We start from the raw sequence: 24238 nt of genomic DNA, 5'->3' as shown, positions 1-24238 counted from the left end.
GCAGAGCTCCATATCACATTCATCAAACATACCAGTAAGTGCTGAATCCATTTTCACATTTCCTCATACACTGGGCTTTCAGATAAGAAAACCTGAATGACAACAACAGATGGTTGTTTTTTCTCTCTCATACCACAGGGCTACAAGATCAACACGTGTAACAAGTACAGCAGGCTCCTAAAAGGCAGTTAAACTGTATGACTGTGTAAGCTCTTTAGACATTTCGGTGCTGTCATATCTGGGATAACACGGGGAGGCTGGGAGACTGCCTCGGCAGGGTAAGTTTTCTAGCGTCTGTGCTTTTCATATCAAATCATTAATTTTTTTAATTAATTTATTTATTTTACCGAGGAGTGACATATTTATAAATGACTGAGTTTAAAACATTTTGTGTAGAATTTAAGATGCCTGCACAAAAAAGTAAAGGAAAAGATGGGATGAGCAACTGGATGTCACAGCTACCACCTGAACTTCACACTGTTCCTCTCTTTGAGCTGGCCCTACCAGGTATGAAACTGACACAATGTAATGTAAAGACAGTGCATCAAACTTTCACTGGCATGTGAAAGAACTGCATTCCCAAAACATCTATTAATAATCTTTAAAACAAAACCATCTGAAGCTTAGTGACTTAGTAACACTTTTTTTGGCAAAAAGACTATTAATTGATTTACTTGGACAATTTTCATGTTGTAATACAGCAATGCTAGTAGCTTTGTGAGGTGCATTGCTGAATCAAATCACAATGTTTGCATGCTAAGATGCAAATTTTAAGTATGCATAACATTTGCTATTATTACTAAATGTACGTATACTGCCATTCAAAAGTTTGGGGTCACCAAGGCAATTTTATGTTTTCCATGAGTACTCACGCCTTTTTTCATGCGTTAACATAATTGCACACAGGTTTTCTAACCATTAATTAGCCTTTCAACACCATTAGCTAACACAATGTACCATTAGAACACATGCGTGATGGCTGCTAGAAATGGGCCTCTGTACCCCTATGTAGATATTCCATTAAAAATCAGCTGCTTCCAGCTATGACTATCATTTACCATATGGAAAATGTCTAGACTGTATTTCTGATTAATTTCATGTTATCTTGATTGAAAAAAAATGCTTTTCTTCCCAAAATAAGGCAATTCTAAGTGACCCCAAACTTTTGAACGGTAGTATACGTGTAGTAAATGAGATTTCTTTTGCATCAATATAATTGGCAGATGAGATGGCATTTTGGCTTCAGCTACTCTCACTTCCCTTCACTTCACTTCACTTCACTTCACTTCAGTTCAGTTCAGTTATATTCAATCCAATTTATTTCAGTTCAATTTATTTGAATTTATTCATCTATTACATCGATTTTGGGCATTAGTCAAAAACAGGATTGTATATGTACATACCACAGCCAGCAATTTACAAGCATAAGAGCTGCTTGAGGCTGCACTGAGCTCATAGTCCGAATGCAACAAAACATCATAATACTATAAGTATGTAAATGCTGAGGTAGTCAAAATAACTTCCTACTGAATAGTGCAATATACTGTGCAAATTTTATATTTATACTGTACAATGCCTTTAAATATCTCAAAATGGGACAAAAAAAGTCGTATCTAATCTTGCAGCTGAATTTGCCGCTTGCTATTGTGTTTCCATTGTACAGGGAGTGGTGACTGGGTGAAAAAGGGACTGGTTTTGGACAAAGCATGTAAAATGTAGCACATTTGCACACATTTCAAAATCACCATGTCTGGAGATATGTGATTTTTTTGGGGCCTGGTCTTATTCCTTACGTGTCACACAGCTGACTGCAGCTTTGCCAGAACCCCTTGGTGTAACACTGAATACACTGGGTATCCTCACTTTCCTATTTATATTTCAATATGCAGGCTAGTGTGATAGACTTATAAATGTTACAAAACAAAATCATTTCCAAAATAAGCACCATACTGCAATGAGGAAGACTTCAAACTTTAAATTAAGATCATAAGGAAAGTACTTACTGAGGTAACAGATCTAATGAGAAGAAAGGTGATTTTCTCATAGATGTCTATATAATCGGACTTCTTTTTGCAACCAGAGAAAGTCGCCCCCGCTGGTCATGAGAAAGAAGGCAGGTTTAAATCACTTGGCTTCACCCGAAGGCTATGTCTGTCTTTTATCCAAAGCCTGGAATATTGTTTGTTTGTTTGTTTGAGATATTTATTTCGAATATGTAAACACAAATATCAGGTGAGCAAAGAATGGATATTAAATATCCACATATATACTGTATATGCATACACATACATACAAACATATCTATACATACATACAGACATACATACCCAAGACTCATATACATACATATCCATATACATGCATGCAAAAAAATTTCATAAAGCAGAAGAATTTTGCCACACTTCTGGACTAGATCTACATATTCGAAAAGGAGTGAGAAGAAGTGAGCAAACACATATGAATCCCACCCCTTTTCCATAAACTATTGATTGATAATTTACAGCTTCCTAAAATTTAATTATATAACATTCAATTTATATTTATACATGTAAGATACGATAAAGTAATATGATATTATCTATTTATAATTTCCTCTATAAATATATACACACATATACATGTAAAAATACACATACACACATGTTTATATATATATTCATACATACACACAGAAACATACATACACACACATCAACACATACAAACACCTATGTACATATACGCATTCATATACACATATATATGTACATACACATACCTACGTATATATATATATACATACATACATGCACATACACATACCCTCATACTAAAGAGAACAGAACTAGAAACCAATCAGTAATTCATCTTTAGTTACCAACTATGTAATTAACAACATAAACCATAACACCTGGCATAAGTCAAGCCCCCTCTTCCTCCTTGTATCGTGCAAAGATTATGTTTTTATACTGTATTTTAAAGTGGTTTATACTTGTACATTGCTTCAACTCCACATTCATACTGTTCCACAGTCTGACTCCACCCACAGTCTGATTCCACAGACTGAAACACAAAAGCTTTTCCTGGTGGTTTGGGCACAACACGTTTTGAAGTTGCATTTTCCTCTTAAATCATATCTCCCTTCTCGACCACTAATTTTTTTTTAAATATTTCCTGGTAGTATTTTATTTTGTGCCTTGTACATTATTTGTGCTGTGTGATATCCCACCAAATCTGTGATTTCGAATAATTTTGACTGTAAGAATAAGGAGTTGGTGTGCTCCAGATACCCGACCTTGTGGATTATCCTTATTGCCCTTTTTTGGAGAATGAATAATGAATTTAACGAACTTTTGTAATTATTGTCCCAAACCTCTACACAGTAGTTTAAGTACGGTAAGACGAGTGAACAGTAAAGAATGTGGAGTGACTTCTGATCCAGCACCTGTTTTGCTTTGTACAACACTGAGATACTTTTCGACATTTTATTGTGTACATGTTTAATATGTGATTTCCAGTTAATCTTTTCATCTATTGTTACCCCGAGGAATTTATGCTGAGAAACTCTTTCTATTTGCACTCCATCTATCTCGATTTGTACATGTGAATTTATTCTGCAGTTACTAAATATCATTACTTTTGTCTTATTTAAATTTAGTGATCATTTGTTTCTATCAAACCATATTTTCTATATTCTCATTTCTGCAGTAATATCTTCTAATAATTTATCTAAATTTTCACCAGAGCAGAAAATAGTTGTATCATCTGCAAAAAGGATTAACTTAAACCACTTGGAAACTTTACAGATATCATTTATGTAGAGTATGAAAAGTTTTGGTCCTAACACTGACCCCTGGGGGACGCCACAAGCAATGTCCAAACATGCTGAACTAACATTACCCAACTTCACAAACTGTTGTCTCTGTCTCAAGTAGCTTGTAATCCATTTTAATGCAACACCCCTGATGCCGTACCTTTCCAGTGTATTGATTAATATATCATGATTTTTTGTGTCAAAAGTTTTTTTTCAGATCAATGAATAACTCCACTGCATATATTTTTTTGTCTACAGCATTTGTGATCTCCTCGATTAATTCTAAGATTGCTAATGATGTTGATCTGTTAGATCTGAATCCATACTGGCTATCACTGAGTAGATTGTGCTTCTCTAAAAATGAATCCAATCTGTTGTTAAATAGTTTTTCTAATATTTTGGAGAATTCTGGAAGTAGTGAGAGAGGCCTATAGTTTGTGAAGTGGCGTTTGTTCCCAGTTCCCAGATACTGACAGGTGTGTGTGTGTGTGTGTGTGTGTGTGTCTGTGTGTGTGTGTCTGTGTATGTGTGTGTGTCTGTGTATGTGTGTGTGCCATTCCTAGGAAGCCATGACTCAATGAGTTATGACTTGGATATCAACTCCTCTATAATAGAACCTGATGGACTAAAAAGGCTCAGCAAGATTTACTGTGTGCGTAAAATAGTGCGCAAATGGGCCATCACTCAGGTAAGGAGAGTTTATAACCTGTCAGTACTCAATTTGTGCATGTAAGAAATAGTGGAAATAGTGAGGGGAGTGTTTAACTGGTGTTTTATCACAGGAAGCGACCATCACAAAGCAACTGGATGCAGGGGTTCGCTACTTGGACCTGAGGATTGCACGCAAGCCAAATGACACCAACCCCACAAGGCTTTACTTTTACCACGGGCTGTACACGCGGGCTGATGTCGAGGTAAAGATGGACATGTCATACTTACATAATTGAACAGTTAGATGAATTAATTCCAAATGCTCCACCAACTTATTCCTTTAGATAAGTTCTTTAAAGAAGTAAAACCTAATCAAAATGCACATGAAAGAAAATGTCCAATTTATTTATACATGTGATGCCAAGTGTACTAACACTTACTTTTGCACTGTGGTCAGACTGTTCTCAAAGACATAAATGACTGGGCAGGGACACATCCAAAAGAAATCGTCATCCTATCATTATCCAACTTCAAAGGGTTTGACAAAAAGATTGAAAAGCAACTTCACACACATCTACTCGACTTCATCAAGACTTTGTTTGGAGCCAAACTTGCCCCTGCATGGGTAAAGTTTTTTTTTTTTTTCTGCATTAAAATCAGTATGTCAAACAGAGCTCATTATTAAAGTACCTAATATAATTTGCAGTGACTGTTAGATTAAAAGGAATTTGAGCTTACAGTGCCTTTACAAAGTATTCACCACCACTGGAAGCTTTCCCCTTTAATTGCTTTTCAACACTCATATTTAACTGGGGTTTTTTCACATGAATTTAAAAGAGAAGATTATTTCACATCAACGTGAAAACAGAATTATACAAACTAATATCAGTTAATTAAAAACATGAATAAATAAGTGATTGCATAAGTATTCATTCCTTTTGAGTCAGTATTTAGTAGATAACCATTTGGCTGCAAGTACAGCATTGACTCTATGTAGATAGGTCTCATCTGATCTTTACCCCACTCTTTACAAAGCTGCTTAACCTCTGTCAGGGTTCAAAGATGTTGTGAATAAACAGAGTCATAAATTCTTAATCGGACTGAGGTCTGGGTTCTGACTCTGCCACTCCAAAACATCCACCTTGTTGTCTTTGAACTATTTTTAATGTAATTTACTTTACCCACTCCCTTTACAAGCCTTCCAGAGCCTGATGCCAAGAAGCATCTCCACATCATGATGCTGCCACCACCATGTTTCAGGGTGAAGATGGTGTGATGATGTCTGGTATTTGGTGTCCACCAAACATGACGTCTAGTCTGATGGCCCAAACACTAAAGTTTGGTCTTATCAGACCAAAGAACCTTTATCCTCTTGATTTCAGAGTCTCCCACCACATGCCTTCGAACAAACTGTAGCTGATATTTAACATGAGTTTATTTTAAAAGTGGCTTTATCTTTGCCACCCTCCCAGAAAGCTTTGACTAATAAAGAACCTGGACAATATTTGTTGCACTGTATTCACGGTCTCTCCCATGTTAGCTGCTGAAGCTTAAAACTCCTTCATAGAAGTCATAGGTGTCTTTAGTGGCCTCCATCAGTAGTCTATTTCTTACAATCACTCAGGTTTTGAGGATGGTCTCAAGAAAGATTCATGTCAGATTCCTTCCATAGTGATGGATTCCAGTGTACTCCCAGACATATTTAGTGACTTACTAATTTTTTTATATCCATCCCCTGACTTATGGTTTTCACAAAGTTGCTTGGAGTGTTCTTTTGGTTTCATGTCGTAGTTATAGCCAGGAGTACTGATTCACCAGTGACTGGACCTTCCAGATACAGTTGTCTTTATACTACAATCACTTGGGACACATTTGCTCCTCTCAGATTTTCTTAATTTCACTAATTACATGATTTTTAGCACCAGTTGCCAGCATATTTGTTGAATCAGGCAAGTCATTTTACAGGGGGTGATAATCCATGCAATCACTTATTTGATATTCTATATCCTTAATTAATTGGATAACTTTGTAAACATCGATTTTCACTGTGACATGAAAGTGTCTTTTATTTTTTCTAAATTCTTGTCAAAAAAGCCAAATTAAATTGACCATGATTCAGTGTTGAAAAGCAATAAAGGCAAAACTTTGACAGGAATGTGAAAACTTTATATTTTAAATACTGTAAATGTATAAAAAGATATTTCCATGCATCACAAACAGGAAAAACCTACCCTGAAGAGTTGCTGGGACAACGGCAGAAACATCATAGTTTCATATGACTATCGAGCACATAAGCATGTTGATATATGGAAAAAAATCAACTATTTCTATGGAAATAGCATGGAGCCTGCAAAAATTGAAGAAAGACTCTGTCTCGCTCTGGAAAAGGAAAGGCCTGACCAGCGTGAGTTTTTTTTTTTTTTTTTGTTCCTCAGCTCCTACTTGGTTTGAGTATGTTGTAAATAATAATGTTTAAATTCTTCTCTCGCAAATGTTTCTATGACTGTAATGTCTCTGCTCAGTCAGTGACCTTTTCACACATTGCATAGTTATTACATTATGAGCACTGAAATGATTGAAGATTGTAATTTACCCTTCATGACTTGTAGATTTCTTTGTATGTGGCTTGAACCTGACACTGCCACATGATGCCAGGATCCTCAAGTACATCCTTCGCATGTGTGACAACTTCATCAACGTCATACAGAGGAGTCTGCCAAAGCTGCTGCAATGGGTGAAACAGCAATCTTTCAAAATGCCGATTAACATTGTTGCCTCAGATTTGGTGACTCGAAACAACTTTGTCTCAACAATTGTTGAGCTCAATTTTAAAAAGGTGAATGCATAATTAAAACCCTGTAGTACATAGTGCTGTGTGCTGTAAACTGATTGGATTCATTTATTGGCTAGTTGTGGTGCCAGTTTCAAACATCTATGTTTCATTCAGACTGCATAATTCAAGTTCAAGAAATCATTAATTCCTTTCAATTCATGGTATCTGCACTGTTTTAAATAGCTACAATGACGCTGTAGATATCATGAACTGGAATTCTGCTTAGTCAAAATATAATTACAGACATCTTTAAAATTTTGACTAGGGAATGATGCTGCCCACATCTGGAAGGTAGACCTTTTTAAACAGACTATAGTACTGCAGCCATAAACACATATGACAAACTGTTTCACTGCCATGTTACACCGGCCTGACACTGAAGTTCTAGTAAATTTTGACTACAAGTCTATAATTAAGGAAGGTGTGATTTGGCACAACCTCTTTGCTGACAAGCTCTCTATTTTAAGTCATTTTTAGCCATCTTCTCCACCACAGCAGCCACCACTACTTCTGCTAACAGTTTTCAAAGGCTTTGCTGGGCCAATATCCAACAGGAAGCCTCATATAAGCAGCATCATTCACAACAATTCAGATTATTCACAATGACAATTGAGGTATCTACAACTACTCTTTTCATTAGTCCACACTGATTACACATTTTCTAACTGTGATTTTGGCTAATCAGAGAACTCTGTTAAGCGTTAAAATGGCTTGCCATATTCAATGATCCCTTTCCTCATTTTTTATAACATTTTGAACAGTCACAAACTGATACAAGTTCTGAAGTTGTGACATCAGCTAGGTCTGTAAGAGTTTATAGCTTAGGCCTTAGCGTGGCTATTTGGATTGGGCCTCAGAGTGCTTGTTACCACTGACAGTGAATGTATCTGAAATATGCATCGCCTTAATAAAGTGTTGAATGGATGCAGTTTAAGCCTTTTGGTATTTCTCTTATGCACCAACACCTCTGTTCATATGAAATTAGTAGACATCTAAATTCATCTTTCTTTTGTGTGCAAAAAATCTTCTTTTCATTTTTTGAAATAATTTTTCCCACATCAAAAAGGGACAAATATAACATTAAAAATGTATGTATAAATGACTAATACAGTTGAATACATACAAGAAAACCTTGATCCCTAACTGCTTTCCCTTTAAAAGAGAAAGCTATTGTTTGCATACATTTGTAGATGTAGACTTTATTTAAATATCTGGGCTCACATATGTGTGAGGTCTGAAAAACAACACTTAATTCTGCAATCTGGTGTTTTTTCTTTTCACAATTTTGTATTAGTCTGTCTTCTCACTATGGAGTCACAGGAGTGCCAAATCAAAATATGAATAAATAAATAAATAAATAAATAAATAAATGTGGAAATATAAAGAGAAATAAATAAATGTGGAAATATAAAGAAAAGTAAATAAATAAATAAATAAATATAAAGAGAAATAAATAAATAAATAAAAGGAAAAAACTGAAAAGGTAAAAGCAAAGACAAAATTTTCCTTTTTATTTATTTATTTCTCTTTATATTTCCCCATTTATTTATTTATTTCTCTTTATAATTCAACATTTATTTATTCATTTATTTCTCTTTATATTTCCACATTTATTTATTTATTTCTCTTTATATTTCTACATTTATTTATATTTTGATATGGCACTCCTGTATGGAGTTACAGCTCAACGGTAACATGGCTTCACTTCAGCCGTGCTTGGAGCTGGTGTCAGGCAGGAATTCTGTGTTCAGAATCTCCGCCCAGAGCAAACTAATTTGCATTTTTCCTTTTCTTGGTGGACTGAGGAAATATAAAGAGAAATAAATAAATAAATGTGGAAATATAAAGAGAAATAAATAAGTAAATAAATAAATGTGGAAATATAAAGAGAAATAAATAAATAAATAAATAGATGAAAGGAAAAAACAGAAAACGTAAAAGGAAAGACAAAATTTTCCTATTTATTTATTTTTCTTTATATTTCCACATTTATTTATTTATTTATTTATTTATTTATTTATTCATATTTTGTGTGGCACTCCTGTGGCTCCATACTCCTGTGACTCCATATCTCACATCTTTTGTTTGTATTGTTACATCCCTGAGTAATATTATAGTATTTTTTATACACTCTGCTTATTGAGGGTAAGTATTTCCTGCATTTCCTCAAAAATCAAGTCCTATGTTATTTTTTTTTAAATAACAAAGCTTCTTAACCTTATCAAATTTGCTCCTGTAAACATGTAGCAAAAATGACAACTAAAACCAGTTTATTTTTTCCATAAACATGTATTTTAAAGGAACCTACCTGGGACCAAACTTTTTCCAGTTCCTGTCCTGTTACTGCGCCATCATGTGTCAAGTGACGGTATTACAACAACGTGTTCGGCTCACGGCTGAAAGTTTGTGTATATAAAGTAGCTAACGTTAGCTTGCTAAAGTGACTCACTCAGTGGATTAGGATGTTCAGACTGGCATGGCGTCGGTCGACGTCCAAAAATAGCTGTGCGGAGCCTGCGCGCCTTTTGGCTGCAGCTTTTTTAGGAGCGAACAGTCCACAGCAGAGCTCAGTGAGTAGCATTAGGTGTTTAAGACATATTCCCCACCCACCCAGCGACAGGTCACTGCTCCTCCATCCCAGGCCGGCCTGCGTCCTCAGGTAAAGCCACCACGGCTAATAGTTAGCTAACGCTAGCTAATATGTAAACGCTACTTTGACACGTTACAGCAAGCAAACCCGATATTCCAGCAAAATTAATGGCGTGTTTAATTGTCTAAGTACTGTGTATCTTGCAACACAATAGCAGTGAAGAATTTAAGCCTGCTTTTCTACGAGCTATGCCAGACTCTAATACAAAAACACACATTTTAGAGTCCTTAACGGTAAGTGCTGTTATAAAAAATGCCACAGTGAGTACAAACATTGAAGTAATGTCGAAATGTCATGTATTAAAATTCGGTTTAACTCCCCAAGTTACCAAGAGGTGCTTACTTCCAATATTTAAGATTTATTTCACTGATGACCGAGTGCACGGCCACTCTGCTAACGGTAACATTTAGCGTTGTCCTTGTCAAAAAATGAACAGATTTGTAGCCTATGTGCCAATATTGTTTTGGCAGAAGTTAAAGAGAATGCGCAGTATGTCAGAAAGTATTCCGTTATATTTTCCCAGATATGCATCTTTGCCTGTAAGTAAAGTCACAGTAAATTGGACAGTATTTAAATGGGCTTCGGCATGACTATCAGCTAGCTAACAGCCACAGTGCTTGACAGCTACTGTAGCTGTAACAGGGAGTTGCTGATCAAGTTACTGCAGTGTCAGTAGGCTGACAGCGTGAAAACATGTCGATTTTGTTTGTATGAATGCTGCCTAAAACAGTATAAGGCAGATTAATGTGTTGCAACCAGTTAAGTTAACCGTTAGGGTTGATTTTCTTGCATAAACATAGCGTATAATATGCACGAAGTGCTGTTATTATGCCATATAGTTTTAATATTTCAATAAACGACAGGCGTGTGTAACCAGAGCTCAGTAATGTTTTCATATTAGGTATTATATTCCCTCATAACAGTAATTATTAATCATAGGTGAAACACAAGAGTAGCATCATTATTGTTCTTTGTCAGTAAAGAAAGTCCATGTGTGAAAATTATTAAGATAATGAAATACAAAAATAAAAGGAAACATTTGTACCAAAGTCAGGATTACATTTCCACCAGTAGACAGACTGACTTTGTGAATATGTTGTGTTGTGTATCCAGTCCATCTGTCTTTATGAGCATGGCATCAGGAGGTGAAGGGCCATCAACAACTTCCCACAAACACACCAATAGGTTAGCGAAGGAGAGGTCGCCCTACCTGCTACAACATGCACACAACCCCGTTGACTGGTGAGTGCCTTTAAACTACAGTTTGCTGCATACAGATGAGTGACAAATTTGAGGAAAAAACAACGTACAAGTGTCATACTCTAGGCTTGCGCTAGCCGATCGCCACAGCGCCATTGGCGCATCGTTTTGCTGGATGGCACAGTCATTCTGAACCGTGTGAGCAACAGTGGCGCACCATTTTTCTTGTAAAAAGAAGAGATGGGCAGATCGATCCAAAATATTGATAATATCAATCCCAGCGTGGGTATTGATATCCAATGATACCAGTGCTGCGATATCATACTTTAGTTTCAGTTTCTGTTGAGTGTGTTTGAACTTATGCGGCTTCAATGAACAGGCGATCTGCCTGTCAGAGGTCCTCCATCTGAGGAGCAGCTGCTAATCCTCCTCTTGTGATTGGATGTTGACCGTCACGTGACTCTGCGGCAAGCAAGCAGACTCAGCTACATCATAAATCATAGTGGTGGAAAGTATAACTTTAATTTCTTCCGTGGCTCTGTCAGTCTGTTCCTGTCTAATGTGTAGAATGAGCTGTTTAGCTGTTGTACGTTCCTCAACCAACACTGAGGAAAGAGGAGGCAGAGAAGGAGACAGACTGAGACACAGCTGATGATCATGTTACCGTACGGTGGAACTGAACCCAGAGTGAGAGCTACGCAGAGCAGGCGGCATGCAGGTCGAAATTAAACAGGTTTTATTCACAGAATGAATACCAAGTTACTATAATTCCAACACTGGCCAGAAACTCACAACCAGAGAGGGAGGGGGGAGACAGGCTCCCGGAGGGGCGACAGTAGAGGGGGGAACGCGGCAGCGCTTACGGCGATCCGCGGAGCGCGGCCACGTCCTGCAACTCATCTCATTCATACATCACCTGCAGTGGCCGTGACGGATCAGACTGCAGGCAGGAAGATACTAAACTGGAGACAATAGACCCTGAGCACGTCAAAAATGCTAACTTCCGGGTTCTGACCGGAGGGGCTTACAGGTCCTTCCGGAGGCTATTTCGCAGCATGGATAACATGGAATCAAAAAAGAAAAACACTGTTTTCTCAGTAAAACAAAAAATCAGATTTCAGCGTGTTCAAGGTCGATATGGGAGGTACTGTAGTGTACCATTATGTTCGGCTTCTGATGTTTATAACAGTTCTATAAGCCTTCACCGTTTTCCAAAAGACCGGCATTTGCGGGCTCATTGCCAAAATTAGACGAAAAAAAATGTTTCACACTGAGCTGAGGATCGGGAATATTAGTGCATAGTCACTGATCAAACAGCAAATATCTGATAAACTATAACAACAATCCGTGCACTCTTCAATCATTTGTTATTCCGTTTTGACGGAATCAAATATAGAGGAAATCCAAGCATTTGTCATTTTGTTCAAACAAAACTACAAATATAAAATGTCTTGCTGAACTCGACTAACCCTTTAAGCTGCAGTGAATTCCAGACATTTTCAGTACAAAAAAATCGCTAACATTCTATTTGTAAATAAAAATGTGACATAACAATACAGGGAATATTGGACGCGCACGGCGAGGTGCATTTCCTTGAAAACGACCTATTCGTGGAGTATATACCGACTTCAAGACATGTTTTGGACAAAATATGTTACTAGCTTGTTTCGTCTGGATGTCCAAGGTTGGATTATGGCCGTTTTTTGTGGAATATTTTCATCCGTGTGTAATAATGAACCCGGAAATGTGAGTCGCACTGTGTACGTTGAAGCCGTGTATGGAGAACGGATGCATGGATATTCGTTGTTTGTCGGACAAATGTGTTTATATTACCCGCTGTGGTAATCACATCTGAAAGTTGTTTATACCGGCGGATTCATGAGAATCTAAGCTTTCCATCGGCGTATAGTGTTTGTATAATCGCGTTTGCAGTTTCAGGCATTTAGCAAATTGCTTATGCAGATCTCAAAGTGTACCGCAGATGGGACACTGAAGCGCCAATGGGCTAAGTACCAAAGACTAAAGTGTAAAGTGGATTCTAGTAGCTAACTAAGCAAAAAATAGTAATGTATAAATACTAGAAAATAAAATGATAAGGTACATGTTTGGCAAGCCCTACAGTTAAGCTAGTGCTAGTTATGTAGGATGCGATGCCACTTACCTTCAAAGTTATATATGTACTGGGATATATAAAATTTGAATCCCTTTTCCCGTTTGCTTTGAGGAGCTGACGAAAAATCATCATCGAGACGATAAACATCGTCAACAGAAATTTTAGGCAAGTTGCCTAGGCATCTGGAAAAGTAAAGTGTACTGCTGGCTTCTTCCATTTTGACAGCGCTGTAAGCAGGTCCGGAAGTAACTGTAGCACCCGGAGTTTTTCAACCGGAACTAGCATATGCTATCGTGCACAGGGTCTATTACAAAGACTAATGCTGTAAAAAAAAAAAAAAAATTCATCACAATCATGATTTTTAGCTTCTAACCACTATAAGAGAACAACTGACCGCGGCCTTTAAAATGTAAAAATGCACTCCCCTTTTAAAAGACGTAGCGCACTTACGTATGCTGTTTTATCCGCTCACAGAAAACAACATATGGACAAAATCAATCGCTTTCATATTGGACTAATCTGAAATGAGGACACTTAATCTGACTCTTTTAAATAAGTAAATTTAAGTAAATTTTGCTCTTACGGTGGTCTGATCACTCAGCCACTGAGCAGCATGTACCATAGTCTGCACTGTGAGGCGTTCAGGGAACATCGGTAAATATCTCTCGTTAAGCAACCAGGTGGGACCAGATGGGTGCCATGAACTTACAATGTGCATCATACTTTATTATCAAAGACAAAAACAGGGGGGTATCTTAAAAATCTACTACTGCGAAAGTTAGTCTTGAGATCAATACCAAATCTTGCAGTATCACACACCACTAGTTTTTAGTGTTAACGGTCCCATTTGCTGTTTACATTTTTCTTGCATTTTATGCACTTTGGTGAAATTATCATAGTTTATTTACTTTGGTTGAACTTTTTTGTTGTGTATTACACTTGAAAACAAAATCTGTTCAGTTGTGACGTGTATGACTGCAAAATTTATTTGAAAGCAGTGCATCAAAGTTTTATTTGCATAAGTTATCAGGGTTCTCGCCAGGATTTTTTTTTTTTGCATGTCTTTTGTTTATTTGTACAAGAAGAAAGATGCATTTGGTGGCATTACAACAAGAACATAACTGTGATACAATAACAATAATGATGACAATAATGGCAGTATTATAAGAAATGAAAACACTGAGGATGCAGCTGTGTGCACTCATCTATGTCTGCGGTCACGCTGACTTCATAAAGAATTACAAACACTCTCTGTTTTTGTGTTTTTTTTTTCCTTTATTGTGCAACAAACAAACAAAAAAAACAGACAACAGGGGTACATAATTAAAACATACAATAGGTTGTGAGTATTGTGTGTGCGGGAGTGTAGGGGTGAGCGTGTACATGTGCTATTTTGTGGTACTTTCTTGGTGGTTGTTTAGCTGGTTATAACAATAAAAGTAACATCAGAGATAATGAGGAGGGCTTACGCAGAGGCAGTGTTTTAAACAGTAATTTCATAATAATAAATCACTAAAAATAAAAAAAAGTAAATAAAAAATAGGAAAAAGAAACATGGCAAACAGACAACAAAAAGAAGTAGACACACATTATAGTATGATAATGTTAAATTGAGGGGGAGATGAGGGAGCAAAACAAAGGAGAAGAAGAACAAAAAAGGGATCAAGGAAATGTAACAAAATATATTTGAAGGGAAAATTAATTAAATTTAGTCAGAGTAGCAGTAATTGCAATAATAGTTCAAAAGAACTGTAGGAAGGAACTGTCCAAAGAAAATTAAACTTCAAGCAACACATTGATTCCTCGTTAATGATTGTTTTGTATGCCTATTTAGGTGTGATGCATTAAAAAAGTGAAACTTACTGCCAGCTCACTTGATGGTAGTATGTATTTGTCGATTTTGTGATGCATAAAAAAACAAAAAAACAAAAACAAAACTGAGGGATAATGTGTCACAAGATTTCTTTTTTTTTCCTTTCCTTTTTCCCTCTTTCTTCCCCTCTCCTTCCCCCTTATTCTTCTTTATAAATATATATGTATTTTATTTTATTTTATTTTTATTATCCTCCCCCCCCTTTTATTTCCCCTTCCCCCTTCACTCCTCCCCCATCCTCTCTCCTCTCATCCCCCATCCCTTTTTAACCTATATACAATAGCAAACAAAAAAATAGTACCAGTAAATCAATACAGAAAACAATAACGATAATAATAATAATAATAATAATAATAATAATAATAATAATTGATAATAATAAATAATAAACCAAGGCAGCAAAACCAAAAATAAAATAAAAAAAAAAACAGGCAAGAACGTAGGCTTTTCTGGAGTGGGAAATAAAAAGTTGTAAATGGATGAAACATTAGAGGAGCTGGTCAACAAATTAGTTTTGTAGGAAATTTATGAGTGTGGTTTGAAATTGGGGGGGGATCCATTGTCATAAAATCAGGTATTGTTGATTGGTACTCTGTAAGAATATGGTCAGATAAGAATTTTTTCCATTGGGGTATGCTTATTGACGTTTTTGATTTCCAGTTAGTGAGTATGGTTTTCTTGGCGATGGTTAGGGCTGTCAGCAGGAGTTGAGTGTATGAAGGGTTGAGTGTGGTGGATGATATGTCTCCCAGTAGGCAGAGTGAGGGGGATAATGGGATGTGGCAGTCCAGGAGGGCAGAGAGTGATTCTGTCACCTGTCTCCAGAAGAGGAAAACAGGTGAACAGAACCAAATGGCGTGAATGTAGCTGTCTGTAATGTCTTGGGTGCAGTTAATACATTTGTCTGAAATTGAGGTGAATTTTGAGAGTTTCTGTCTTGTAAAGTGTGTTCTGTGTATTATTTTGTATCAATTGTAGATTTGCGCTTTTTGACATGGTATAGATGTTATTGCAGATCTTTGTCCAGAAACTGGTATCAGGAGACAATTGTAAGTCATGTTCCCATTTGTGGTGTGGGAGGGAGATTGTTTTGTCTGATTTAGTTATTTGATATATTTTGGCTGTGAGTTTTTTTCTAGATTTAATTTGGAGAAGTTCTGAAGGTACTGGGGGTAATTCAAGATTTATATTTCTGGTTTTGTAAGAGGACATGATTGAGGATTGTAATTGGAAATATTGTAAATACTGTGTTCTCCTGATGCCAAACCTCTGGACAAGATATGGAAATGAAACCAGTGTGTTATTCTGAAAGATGTGCTCTAACTGTGTGATGCCTTTCTCTGCCCATGTGCGGAAGTGTAAGGGTTTTTTGTTCATTAGAAGATCCAGATTATTCCATATAGGTGTTAGTCTAGAAGGTGCTAATATGGAATTAGTAGTTGTGTGGAGTTTCCACCAGGCTGTCAGAGTGGAGGATATTGTTGAGATTTTGAAGCATGGATGTTGTTTTATTGAAGTACTGCAGAATGGTAAAGCTGAAAGTGGAATGTTTTGACAAAACGTTTCTTCTATTTCTTGCCAGGTACTGTCAGATGGAGTGGGGTGTGTCCATTTGTATATGTATTGTAAATTGATAGCTAATGAATAATGAAAAAAATTAGGAGCATTGAGACCTCCTTGTGATCTGTGTTTTTGTAATGTGGAGAGTTTGATTCGTGGGGTTTTATTTTTCCAATAAAATGATGCTATTATTGAATCAAGAGATTTAAACCAGGATTGATTGGGAAGAATTGGGATCATAGACAGAAGGTAAGTGATTTTTGGCAGAATGAACATTTTTATTGCAGCTATTCGACCTATGAGTGATAAAGGGTGATTTTTCCACCGGTTAAGGCTGTCTGTTATTGTTTTGATGAGAGGAGCGAAGTTTAAATTGACCAACTCTGACAGCCTGGGCGAAATATTAATGCCTAAGTATGTGATGTAATTTGTGCATATCGGAATAGGTGGTGTATGGACTGCCACATTCCAGTCGTCCCCCCGTACTGGGAGTATAACAGATTTATGAAAGTTGATGGAATAGTCCGAGACATGTGAATATTTTTTATGAGAGATATTGTTTCTGTAAGAGAGGTGTATGGTTGCTGAAGGTAGAGGAGTATATCATCAGCATATAGGCTTATTTTATGATGTGCAGTGGGAGTTTTTATTCCTGTGATACCTGGATTTTGGCGGATTGCAGCAGCGAGAGGTTCTATGAATATGGTGAAGAGAAGGGGAGAAAGTGGGCATCCTTGCCTAATTCCTCTGTACAATGTGAATGGTTGTGATGTTAGTCCATTAGTTAGTACTGTGGCAGTGGGAGAGGTTTGTAAAATGTAAATCCAGTTTATAAATGATTCCCCAAAGCCGAATATTTGGAGAGTAGATGTTAAAAATGACCAGTTAACTCTGTCAAATGCTTTTTCTGCATCAAGTGAGACTATGATTGTTGGTTGTTGTTGTTGTAATGTTGAATATTCCAGTAAGTTGAACAGTCTGCGTGTATTGTTTGAAGAGTGTCTACCTTTTATAAATCCAGTTTGGTCTGAATGAATTATGGACGGAATTACTTTTTCTAAACGGTGGGATAATGTCTTGGTGATTATTTTGAGGTAGACGTTGATAAGTGATATGGGGCGGTAGCTAGATGGTATGGTTGGATCTTTATTAGGCTTAAGAAGAAGTGAGATTATGGCAGAATTCATATGGTTGGGTTATCTTGATATTTCTGTTATTTCTGTGATAACTCTTTGAAAAAGTGGAGTGAGAATAGACCAGAAATGTTTATAGAACTCAGCAGGGAAGCCATCAGGACCAGGTGATTTATTGTTTGGCATTAATTTGAGTGCCTTCTCGAGTTCTTTATCTGTTATTGGTGAATCAAGCATTAATTGTTGTTCCTGAGTTAATTTTGGAAGCTCAATGTCATTGAGAAATGTGTTTATATCGTATTGAAATGTGTCATTTTCAGATGAGTATAGTTTTGTATAAAAATCTTTAAAAAATTTGTTAATCTCTATTGGGGATTGTGTTGGCTTCCCTGGTGAGTTCTTTATGCTAACAATGCGTGCTTTTTCCTGATTTTGTTTGAGTTGGTTTGCCAGGTATTTACTGGACTTATTGCAGTGTTGAAAAGCTTCTTGACGGAGTCTTTGTATCATAAATGTTGTTTTTTTTGTGTATTATATCATTTATTTGGAGTTTATATTGCCGCAGTTCTGTTTCAGTTTGTCCTGTAGGATTATTTGCATTAATGATTTCAAGTTGTTTAATTTTACGTTCCAGTTCTGATTGTTGTTGTTCTTTTTTCTTTCTGTATGTGGAGTATGAAATGATTATTCCTCTTAAAACTGCTTTCCCCGTTTCCCATAGAACCGATGGTGATGACTTTGGGGAATCATTTATTTCTAGGAAGGATGCCCACTCTCTTTGAATTAGGTTATTGAAGTCCTGATCTTTTAAAAGAGAAGTATTGAAGCGCCATCTCGGGGGTGTAATCATTCTATCAAGGTGAATTTGATTCCAGGTGAGAGTAACGGGTGCATGATCACTTATTATTATGGGGTGGATTGTGAAATTTGAAAGTTTTTGGCAAGGAGAAAGAAGTCAATACGTGAATATGATTTATGGACCGGAGAGAAGAATGAATATTCTCTTGTTGTGGAATTTTGTAGCCGCCAACCATCACGAAGACCAAGCTCCTCCATATATTGCTTAATTATTTCAGTTGATTGTGAGAATCTGGTGTTAGATGTACTTCTATCCAATGATGGATTTATTACAGTATTAAAATCTCCTCCAATTATGATTGGGCCATCTGAAATCCTGGAAATTGTTGAGAAAAAGTTGTGAAAGAATGATGGGGAGTCGGAATTTGGCCCATAAATGCTTGCTATCGTTATTGGATTATTATTTATTGTTATGTTTATAATGACAAATCTTCCCTCTGGGTCAGTTATGGTGTTATTGTGAATGAAAGAGATTCTTTTGTTTATAAGAATAGATACCCCTCTTTGTTTGGTGTTATAGTAGGAAGAAAATATGTGCCTGAACTGTGAAGTGCGCAATGTATTGTTTTCATCTTTAGCAAAGTGTGTTTCTTGTAAAAGACATATGTCTGATTGTAGATAAGTTAGGTGGTTAAGTATTTTGTTCTTTTTTACCTGTGAGCCAACTCCTCTAATGTTCCATGTTAAAAATTTAAGCGATGTCATCTTGAAATGGTAACTGTAAGAAAGGTAGTTTGTTTGACATGTACATGGAGGTGTGAAGGTGTGTGTATGTAGGTGTATATGAATGTATTCTCCTGTAAGTGCAAAGGTACAACACAAACAAAACAAAAAACATACAACATAAAAATAGTGAGTCAAGAGAGTAGCATTAACGTCCCCCTTACCGCAAATAATAATAATAATAATAATAATAATAATAATAATAATAAAGAGATAAAGAAGATTAGGGTGAAAAAAGAAATTGCATACGCAAGTAGTAATCAGCTTATATGCTATATTTGTTTGGAGTGAAAACTACGTGAAAAATTGTATTGTTAATTGCAGAGAAATATTGCTTTGAAAAAAAAAGGGGAAGAGTTACGAATAATCAAACAGATAAGACAACAAAACTCTAAAATAAAAGAAAGAAAATAAAGAGTTCAAAAGAATCAGAACAGTATTGAAGAATGGGAACTGAGGTCGCTCTGATGACGTCATTGAGTTGCAGCGGTGTTTACCTCGGTGAGCTCGGAAGCATGTCTGCTGCTGTAGTCTCCTCTGGTAAGCCAATAAGTTATTTTGGAGTTACGATAAAGTTCGCCGTTGATATAGAGTTTGTCAATGGATAGCCTGGTTTTCTTCCCAATGGACCTTGCCTCAGCAAACACTGGTTGGAGCAGCTTGCGTCTCCGCATAATCTCGGGGGGAAACTGGTCACTCAGGGAGAGCTTGGACCCCTTTAGCTCTCTGGCTTTCCCCATGACGATGGTCTTGTGCCTGGTATCCACAAGTTTGGCTACGATGGGACGACTTTGGGGTGTTCCCTCTTGTCGCTGGCCCAAGCGATGTGCCCGTGCCAGTTGGATTTGTTGAACTTCGCGATCTTCCATCTTGAGGTGCGTTTTGAAGAATGATTTAACTATTTGTTCAGTTGTCTGATATGTTTCTTTTGGTTGCTCTTGGAGGCCATGTATAATGAAATTGTCCCGCGTACTCCTGCACTGCAAATCGAGAATCTGGTTTTGAGCATTCATTGAGTTCTTTTGTAAAGTTGCTGTCAAATCTTTAAGTTGGTTAACCTCTAGGCGCAACGACGCGTTTTCTTGCTTCAAGACTTCTGTTAAGGCGACATGAAAATCCAAAGACTGTTTTAAGTCATCAACATCTTCTTTAAGTTTTTGAAGAAGGTCCAGTTTTGTTAGCTGTTTTTGCATCGCTTCTATTGAGGATCTCATTTGGCGTATGTCAGTGGATATGTCTGTGTCATTGTCGCTACAGCTAAGTTCTTCTCGAGTGCGTTTGTTCTCTGGTTTCTGCGTCATTTCGTACAGTCTATCAATGTAGGATTCCAGCTCAGAAATTGTCTCGTTACTAGGTAATTCCAGTTTTGAAACACGTGTTTGTTGTCAGTTGATACCTAGTAAAAGCGGTGTAAAATGGGGGAAGATTTTGATAAGGTGTGCTCAGAGTTTCTGACCTGCCGCCATCTCAGAGTTTCTCTCAGGATTTTTTTTCAGCGTAACGGCAGGTCCTCCTGCACGCATGTGCAATAAACGGGAACGCGCATGTGCCTTTATTGCCTATCAACAGTGGCTGAACCGCACAGTTCCGTCAACCCAGCAACGACACACCTCTCCACCTCTACCGACTGCCGTCTCGGGCTGCATTCAAGGTAGCTTGGACATCTCGCTCTCCCCCTCTCTCCCACACACACACGCTGTTCTCTCTCCCTCTCTCATGACGGAGCCACACACTCTCATAACAACAGCGTAATCTTTGAAATGCGCTGGCGTAGCAGCCCTAATCACAGAGTAATCTTTTAAACTGAGCATAACGGCCTGTTAGACAGTGTAACGGCCCGTTAAACAGTGTAACAGGCCGTTATGACAGCGTAACGGGCCGTTACGCTGAAATGCGCTGGCGAGAACCCTGGTTATAGTTTTTTTTTTTTTTTTTTTAACAGTACAACAATATCTCTGAAATATTAGAAAAAGTATCGAAATCGATATCGAACTTTTTGACCAAAAAGTATTGTTTTTACTGTGTTTGTGTACTGTTTGTACTGTGTTTTTTATCCTCTGTAAAGTGACCTTGGGTGTTCTGAAAGGCATTGCCAAATAAAATGTATTATTATTATTAAATAAAATAGTTAAAATAGAACTGTTTAATTGGGCGTCTTTTACCTCATAATGCACTAGAATGCAGGAAAATGACTCCATTTTTTCCGCTATTACTGACACAGAAATTTGTGGCTCATTGTCGCTCATTGTGGCTCATTGTTATTCTTACGAGCAAGCCACAGTGGCTCTTCATTTCAAATTCCTAGTGCAAGCATAGATACTAAGGTGTTGGGACACCACATGCAACTGGAGCAGCTTGGTTGTGCCTTGGCATGAATTCTCCAAGTCTGTGTATCTCTACTAGAGAGATGAAACACTATTATCCCAAAAGATAGTCCCTTATTTGGTGTTTTTATGATGGTTGTGAAGAGCACTGTCTAACATGCCGGTCCAAAATCTCACATTGGTGTTTAATTTGGTTGAGATCTTAAACTGTTAAGGGCGCAGCATATGAGTCACATCATTTTCATCAAACCATGCAGTGTCCTCTTCTGTCCTATGAATGGAGACATTGTTATCCTGAAAGTAATCACTCCCGTCAGGATAGAATTGTTTCATCACAGTGTGAATGTGACCACTCAGAATGATTCTTTAGTGATTTGCACTATTCCTCAGCAAAATGCCCCTCACAGCATAACTGGAGCCACCAGGTTCCCTCACTTCAGCATTCAAGCATTCATATTTTTTCTTAAATGTTAACATGTGTGGATCTTAAAGCTGATATCACCTAGCCTGACATCATGTTTTTTAGGTATCCGTGGGGGCAAGAAGCTTTTGACAAGGCAAAGACTGAAGACAAACCCATCTTTTTATCAGGTCAGAAGCCCCTAATATTCCAAATACTACCACGCTTTCGAATTTTGGAACAATTTCACTCAGCTTTCTGATATTTTAATGTCAGAAATTACCGCATTAAAATCCTACCAAGTCCTCTATCCTTAACCCAGAGATGACATTATATGAGGCAGAAACACTCACTTCTCACATGCTTTTATACTGACTTGTTATAGCTGGGCTTGTAGCAGAAGTAAAACATCTGTTTTCTGTAATTCTCTGTCTCGCCCTGACTTTCAGTGGGCTATTCGACATGCCACTGGTGCCATGTTATGGAGAGGGAGTCATTTGAGGATGAGGAAATCGGTAAAATCCTTAGTGAGAACTTTGTCTGCATCAAATTAGACAGAGAAGAGAGACCTGATGTGGACAAAGTCTACATGACTTTTGTGCAGGTGTGTATAAATGTTTGATTATGTTTAGGTTGGCATTAGTCATTTTTCTGACTTTTGATTGCTATTGTCTCCAGGCAACAAGCGGAGGTGGAGGTTGGCCCATGAGTGTATGGCTAACTCCTGACCTTCGACCTTTTGTCGGGGGCACCTACTTCCCTCCAAGAGATCATGGAAGAAGACCTGGGTTCAAGAGCATTCTTACCAGAATCATGGAACAGGCAGGAAGAGTTTGCTAAAAACTAGATTTTAGTGTTTGGCCCATTCACAGAATATATGAATATTATGGTACTGTACTTAGAGATGTCTGTAGGAATTAGCAGAATCATTAAAGACATGCATATGTACAATGCACAAAAAAGTCTGCTAATCCTCTTTTGACTTATATGACTTTCAGTCTTCTTAGGATTTCAGTTTAGTATCATAGTCTCATGTGCCGTCTCTGTAGCATGGATTTGTATGAATGCCATAAAGTGTGACTTATGTGCCTCAGTGGCAGAATAATCGCAGTGCTTTGGAGTCCAGTGGGGATAGGATCCTTGAAGCCCTGAAGAAAGGCACTGCTATTACTGCAAACCCGGGAGAAAGTCCTCCTCTGGCCCCAGATGTCGCTAATCGCTGCTTCCAGCAGTTGGCCCATTCCTATGAGGAGGAGTACGGAGGCTTTAGAGATGCTCCAAAGTTCCCCACACCAGGTAGATTCTAAAGCCAGCAGTGGTATTCTCGGTGGATTTCAGTGTTAATGGATCTGTTGAATACTTTTCACACAGTTTAATATACTGCTTTCTATATATCTCTTTCTCTTCCTTTCCCGCTACAGTGAATCTGATGTTCCTCATGTCTTACTGGTCTGTAAATCGCTCTACTTCAGAAGGGGTGGAGGCTCTCCAGATGGCCTTGCACACGCTTCGCATGATGGCACTAGGAGGCATCCATGACCACGTGGCACAGGTTAATATTGGGGGTGGGAACATTTGCAAATGTTGATAAAATATTACACACAGATTTTTCATGATTGTTTTTACAAGAGGCTTGACTTTACAGGTGGAAAAGATAAAAAAAAAGGTGAAATAAAAGCAAAAGGTTAACAACAAATTGAACATAAAGTGGAAAACTATATATTGTACATAAAAGATGGACTGACGTCACCCAGTATCACCTGTGAACTTCTCTTTTTAAATTTGGAATGTGGCTGTCACTGTTGTGGTTCTTGAAAACCAAATGTATCAAGCAAAGAGTGGGTTTAACTGAGAACTCTAGGACACTATTCAGAGTGAAATGGTTGTAACTTGTCAATCACAAGGTAGCCCTGCCTTAAAACATGCTGCCTTATTGCCTATTTTACTGTCAGTGCAACCATACTTTACAAAATTAACATAAACATCATTGTGTATTGAAAGACACTTAAAAATACTGATTGAGAACTTAACCTCAGTAGGAACAATTTTATTAAGACAACAAGTGCGAAGGGTCATTTTGTAATAGATTTCTCTACAATCAGAATTTAATTTACCTTTGAACTAGCT

General features: G+C 37.4%; 2 protein-coding genes across 7 annotated transcripts in view; both read left to right on the top strand.

Annotated features, from left to right (window-relative positions):
• The first annotated feature begins 152 nt into the window (after nucleotides 1-152).
• Nucleotides 153-8206, top strand: LOC110957958 (PI-PLC X domain-containing protein 1-like). Its single transcript, XM_022204213.2, has 7 exons — nucleotides 153-278; nucleotides 397-507; nucleotides 4357-4481; nucleotides 4576-4707; nucleotides 4902-5069; nucleotides 6665-6848; nucleotides 7054-8206. Exons 2-7 carry the CDS (start codon nucleotides 405-407, stop codon nucleotides 7290-7292), a joined length of 951 nt encoding a protein of 316 aa, XP_022059905.1. The 5' UTR covers nucleotides 153-278; nucleotides 397-404; the 3' UTR covers nucleotides 7293-8206.
• Nucleotides 8207-9656: 1450 nt separating this feature from the next.
• Nucleotides 9657-24238, top strand: part of spata20 (spermatogenesis associated 20) — a 101094-nt gene continuing 86512 nt past the window's right edge. For 5 of the 6 annotated variants that reach the window (XR_007937893.1, XR_007937892.1, XR_007937891.1 and 2 more), the window contains exons 1-7: nucleotides 9657-9936; nucleotides 11041-11169; nucleotides 22238-22302; nucleotides 22561-22715; nucleotides 22790-22933; nucleotides 23206-23407; nucleotides 23533-23663. Coding sequence is in view for 2 of the 6 variants with exons in the window: in XM_051939221.1 (XP_051795181.1) it covers nucleotides 9740-9936; nucleotides 11041-11169; nucleotides 22238-22302; nucleotides 22561-22715; nucleotides 22790-22933; nucleotides 23206-23407; nucleotides 23533-23663 (1023 nt within the window). In the remaining 4 variants the exon portion in view is untranslated. The remainder of the gene's footprint in view (nucleotides 9937-11040; nucleotides 11170-22237; nucleotides 22303-22560; nucleotides 22716-22789; nucleotides 22934-23205; nucleotides 23408-23532; nucleotides 23664-24238) is intronic. The other variant, XM_051939222.1, reaches the window with a different exon arrangement.

This window comes from Acanthochromis polyacanthus, chromosome 19 (genome assembly GCF_021347895.1).
Source record: "Acanthochromis polyacanthus isolate Apoly-LR-REF ecotype Palm Island chromosome 19, KAUST_Apoly_ChrSc, whole genome shotgun sequence".
Taxonomy (NCBI): Eukaryota; Metazoa; Chordata; class Actinopteri; family Pomacentridae; genus Acanthochromis; species Acanthochromis polyacanthus.
The sequence above is the reverse complement of the archived record's forward strand: the minus strand, read 5'-3'. Positions and strand labels throughout refer to the sequence as shown.